The sequence below is a fragment of the Silene latifolia genome, chromosome Y (genome assembly GCF_048544455.1).
Source record: "Silene latifolia isolate original U9 population chromosome Y, ASM4854445v1, whole genome shotgun sequence".
In the NCBI taxonomy this organism is placed as follows: domain Eukaryota; kingdom Viridiplantae; phylum Streptophyta; class Magnoliopsida; order Caryophyllales; family Caryophyllaceae; genus Silene; species Silene latifolia.
This window is the reverse complement of record NC_133538.1, coordinates 387,625,110-387,630,509: the sequence shown is the minus strand read 5'-3', so window position 1 is coordinate 387,630,509 and position 5,400 is coordinate 387,625,110. Positions and strand designations below refer to the sequence as shown.

General features: G+C 38.7%; 1 protein-coding gene across 1 annotated transcript; it reads right to left on the bottom strand.

The window, feature by feature from the left end:
• Positions 1-3,495: 3,495 nt before the first annotated feature.
• On the bottom strand, positions 3,496-4,419 carry LOC141632034 (uncharacterized). The gene is made up of 2 exons (XM_074444624.1): positions 4,231-4,419; positions 3,496-4,164 (listed from the first exon to the last, which is right to left on the bottom strand). The coding sequence occupies exons 1-2, from the start codon at positions 4,417-4,419 to the stop codon at positions 3,496-3,498; spliced, it is 858 nt and encodes a 285-aa protein (XP_074300725.1).
• Positions 4,420-5,400: the final 981 nt, after the last annotated feature.

Here is a 5,400-nt window from a genome sequence, read left to right as displayed (position 1 = left end):
GTAGTGAGCCTACTAGAGAAGAGATTCGAGGGGCGGCGATGATCAATCGACGCCACAAGGACTAGCGGTTGCTCGGACATCGGTCCCTTCAAATAATAACCAAGGACTAGCGGTATATCGGTCCCTTCAACAAATAACTCACAAGGACTAGCGATATATCGGTCCCTTCAAATAATATACAATAATCACCAATACTCATAAACAACCCAACTCCATCTTCTCAATTCCACATTCGTAATCACAATCTCAATATATAAATCAACCACATATATACAAACAATTTACAATCACATAAATATAAGTTGAGTAGGATAATCCCTACCTGATAACCGAATCCAACAAAGCAAACTCAAGCAATCCAAACAATTAAAGCAATCCGAACCCAATTATAATTCTTCACAATCACACCGATCAAAATAATTATTTACAATTACTAATTATTCTCAACCAATTGATTTAATCATCTTTAATTATATTACTTAAATTATTAATTATCCAATTACATATATTAATTTACTCAATTAAAATTTATTTACATTAATTATTTCCCGTGTAAATTAATATGCAAAACCCGTCTTATAAGAACCCGACTCGACCCAACTAATAAATCCTGCAACAAAAACAATGCCCACGTAATTCATGTGATAATCACACCTCCCCACAACCCGTTTTACCTATGTTTCACTCAACCCCTAAATACCCCTATCCTACGGTCCACACAACCACCATTACCTCCGTTACCCACCACCTAATCAACCACCCACGACCATGGGTCCACCGCCCTATCCACCACTACCAACACCTCTATACAAGGCTCCAAACTCACGCCCTAGCTCCTTTCCACGAACATACCAATTACCGAAAACCCGTCACATACAACTCCACGTTTAACTACCACCTACAACCACCACCCGCCTCCGATAACTCCACCCAACCTGGCCGCCACTAGACTGCAACCCAACGCACACATACACACCCTAACCGCCCGCCATACCACCACCAAGACCCCACAAAAAGCCGCCTAAACGGACCCCCAAAACCCGACACAACTCGAATACGATAAGCACATACACCACCCTACCACCACCGTGACACCTTGTGGCCACCACCATGGTTTCCCCTGGCCCAAGGTGGTCCCACCACCAGTCACGACCCCACGCAACAAACCATGACCACCCAGAACCGACACCAACAACCCACCATAGCTCCTCCCCTGTTTCGCTTATTCCGGCCAACCACCTGCGCAAACCACCACCCTTAACCGCACCTGACCACCCACGGTGGTTGACTTGACCCTATGACCCAGCCCCACCAAGCCCAGGTCAGACGAGTCAAAGAAAAGGGTTCGTACCCGTGGTAATTGCTAAACACGACTACTACAAAAACCTCCTGCAAACACCCCACTCCCTCGGTCAATGGTGGTCAACGGTAGTCAACGGTCACTCCCTGGTGGTCCACGGTCAGTGTCAAGGTCGCGGCTAGTCTTGAGATGGTCTAAATTACGAGTTATACTAGTTATAAAATCGATACATTAAACTATGAGACGGTCTTACCTTGAGTTAATTAGCGTTAGCGAAGTTAGTTGAATATCCAACGTTGATCCCAATACTCCCCCTTTGTGAATTCTTCAGATTTATTATGAATAATATCGTCTATAGTTTCAACTATTTATATAGGTAGGTTTAGGTTATAAGAAATTAATTAGGAAATATGTAATTTACCATAATATTAATATCATACATTTATATTATTATTATTATTAGTATTCCTAGTATTACTATTATAATTATAACATAATTATCGAGTATTATTATTCTATAAATTATCGTATTTTGTTATTGCTCAATTGTCATCCCGACTCATTTTTCTATTATTTTATTAATTATTTCTATCTAACAACATAATCCGCAATTATTATAATTAATAAATATAACTAATCAATATAATTTATAAAATATGATTTATAAAATATAATTAAAATACGGGGTATTACAGGAGTAGAACGAGCAAAAGTTGTTAAGTCTTCTTCGAGTCTGAACACCTTCATTCAGACTTCCTAGGATGGCTTCCATTGGATGAGAGTCCTTATATCTCTATTTCTTAGAAACATGAGGCACATCTTTATCTGAACTAGTCTCACCTTCTTCGAATGATTGGGGTTCAAGCCTTGTTCCCCCTGAATCCAATCCTGGGGTTATAATAGAACCAGTTATAACATTGGATCTAGTTTGCTGGCTCGGAGTTGATGTTATAGCATCATCAGCTATAACTTTATTCTCCAGTTGCTTGGATTGAGAAGAGGTTTTAGTATCATCAACTAAACTCCTAGTTCTCTTTTCTTTATCATTCGAAGGGCTTCCTTCTTCATCATTTGTGCCCTGGATTTCTTTATCTTCCTCATCCAATTCCGGAAGATTATCCCTGGATAGTCGGAAATCAGGTTCGTTCAAGTCTTCTTCCTCCTCTTGTTCAGCTTTGTCAAACATATTATTCTCATCAAAAACAACATGAACACTTTCTTCGATGAATAAAGTTCTCTTATTGAAAACCTTATATGCTTTACTATGATTAGAATAATCGACAAACACCACTTCGTCACTTCTGGGATTGAATTTGCTTAATCTATTTTTGCCATTATTATGGACAAAACATTTACTCCTGAAGCAACGTAGATGTGATATGTTAGGTTTACGTCCCCAAAGAAGCTCATAACGAGTTTTCTTGAGAATGCGTCTAATCAAAGCTCGATTATGAACATAGCATGCAGTGCTAACAACTTCAGCCCAAAAATTGCGAGGTAGTCCACTACACAATAACATAGCGCGTGCCACATCCTCCAGCGTCCTATTCATACGTTTAACAACACCGTTTTGTTGTGGGGTTCGTGGTGCTGAGAAGTTATGCCCAACACTATTCTCCCTACAATATTCTATAAAAGCATTGTTATCAAATTCGGTGCCATGATCCGTACGAATGGAAACTAATTTTGATTTATACTTATGTTGGGCAAGCTTCATTGGAATTGCAAACTCTTCGAAAGTTTCATCCTTTGGATTGAGAAAGATTGGCCAAACAATCTGGAGTAGTCATCAACTAGAACGAAGACATACCTGGATCCACCTCTACTTCTTACCTTCATTGGGCCACATAAATCCATATGCACGAGTTCTAGTGGTTCATTGGTACTTACCATTCTCTTAGGTTTGAACGATGATCTCACATGTTTTCCATGAGCACACAAGTCACATAATGTTTCTTGATTGAATTTGATTAAGGTAAGTCCTTCAACCAAATCCCATCTCTTTAGCTTATTCAACGTTGTTGAATTTATATGAGCAAATCTTTTGTGCCAAAGACACGGATCATCCGTTGTTACATTCATAAATGTGAATGAATTAGTAGGAATTTTTTTTTTAGGTAAAATGTGAGTATATAAATTATATCAAAAAACAACCATAATTACAAGGACAATGTTCGAATCCCGGCTAAGGCATTCTAACACATAAATCCTATGCTTGCCTGCCAGTCAATGGCACCATTGCTTTCTAGATTACACATTTTGCTACGAATTCTCCTCTGAATTAACTGCTTCAGTTGTTGTGCTATAATGTCAGGTCTCTGAACACACAACTGATGTCTCGCATTGTTTCTCTGAAACCATATGGTATACCAGAATGCTGTTTGAACACACGCAGAAGCCTTCCATTGTAATCTGTTCCTGTTTGCAGATATTAATGCAGTAGGATCAGGCATTGGCTTACCAATCCAATCTGCAATACTATCCTTAACCTTACTAGTGAACCTGCACTCTGAAAAGAGATGGTCACTTGTCTCAGGCTGTTCCCCACATAAGATGCAGTCATCATCAGGACACAAACCAATAGCATATAACTTGGTTCTAAGATTTAATCCATCTTGCATAATCATCCAAGCAACAACAGAGTGTTTAGGGATGTTCCAGTTATTCCATACAAGATTAGACCAGGCAGTTTTGGGGTGCTGACCCATCAACCATTCATATCCATTACGTATAGAGTATCCTTTGGTCGAAGAAATCCAAAGATTACCATGAAAACCACTCTTAATCCTTTCCTTAACCTTACAAATGCTCTTCCAGGTCCAGGGGGTATCACTTCCAGGAGTATAATCATGCCATTCAACTCCCTTTAAATACACATTAGCAACCCATTTGATTCAAAGCCTGTCAGGCTTGATATATAGCCAATTCACCAATTTCCCCACTGAGGCAGTATTCCACAGCTCTGCTTTTTTAATTCCTAGACCTCCTTCATCCTTTGGCAATGTAACTCTATCCCATCCCACCAGTGGAACTCTGTGGTAATAAGATGAGCTACTCCATAGAAAGTTCCTGCAGATGGCTTCTACTCTTTTGATCACACTCTTTGGGATAATGAACATGGCAGCCCAATAATTGTAAAGAGTGTTAAGCACTAAATTTATAAGAACCACTCTTCCTGCATAAGATAGCTTCTTTGCACCAAGGCTAATTAGTAGGAATATTATTTATATCAATCATATAAATGTTCCTTCTACGATGTCCTTCAAGCACAACACTACTTGTTCCTTCAATTATTATTTGACAAGAATCTGAATGAAAAACAACTTTATTTCCTTTATCGCATAATTGATAGATACTTAGTAAATTGTGCTTGAGACCACTGACAAGATAAACATCACTAATAGCATGAGAAGAAGATATTTCAACTTTACCAACACCGATAATCTTACCCTTCTTGTTATCACCAAATGTGACCTTACCTCCATCGAAGGGTTCAAGTGAAAGAAATAAATTTACATCTCCAGTCATGTGCCTTGAGCATCCACTATCAAGGTACCATAAGTTATTTTCTTTCACCATAACCTACAAAATAATTAGAGGCAGTTTTTAGGTACCCAAGCTAAGTTGGGTCCTTTGACGTTAGTCACTCTAAAAACTAAATCTCTTCTGACCCAAACCTTTTTAATAACTTTACATTTTAGAGGCGAGTGGGTTTGTCTGGGAACCGTCTTGGTTTGAGTTCTGGGTTCCTTATGTTGTGGTCTTTTAGGTTGTTTTGGGGGAGTTTTGGTTTTGAAGGGCTCTTTAGATTTAGGTGTTTGTTCTGATTTGGTAGCCTTCTTAAAATCAAAGCTCATATCATAGAACCAACGATGATCATTGTTGCGTTCTTCATTTGTACTTGGTTCAAATGGGGTACAATCATTATCCTCGAAAACAGTGTCAGAGGCTTTAACAAAGTTGATTCCTTTTCTTAAATCCTGAGCATGTTTGACACGGTTTTCTTGGATATGACTAGTATGACCACAGTAATTACAAATCAAATATTCTGGTAGATTTGAATATTTTCTTCTTCTGAAATCTCGTTCGAAAGGGGTTGA

Excerpts from the sequence above, each read along its gene's own strand:
- LOC141632034 (XM_074444624.1), bottom strand. The coding sequence starts at position 4,419 with ATGTTCATTATCCCAAAGAGTGTGATCAAAAGAGTAGAAGCCATCTGC. Across the intron at positions 4,165-4,230 it reads CTGCCTCAGTGGGGAAATTG|GGAGTTGAATGGCATGATTA; the intron begins GTGAATTGGCTA and ends GTGTATTTAAAG.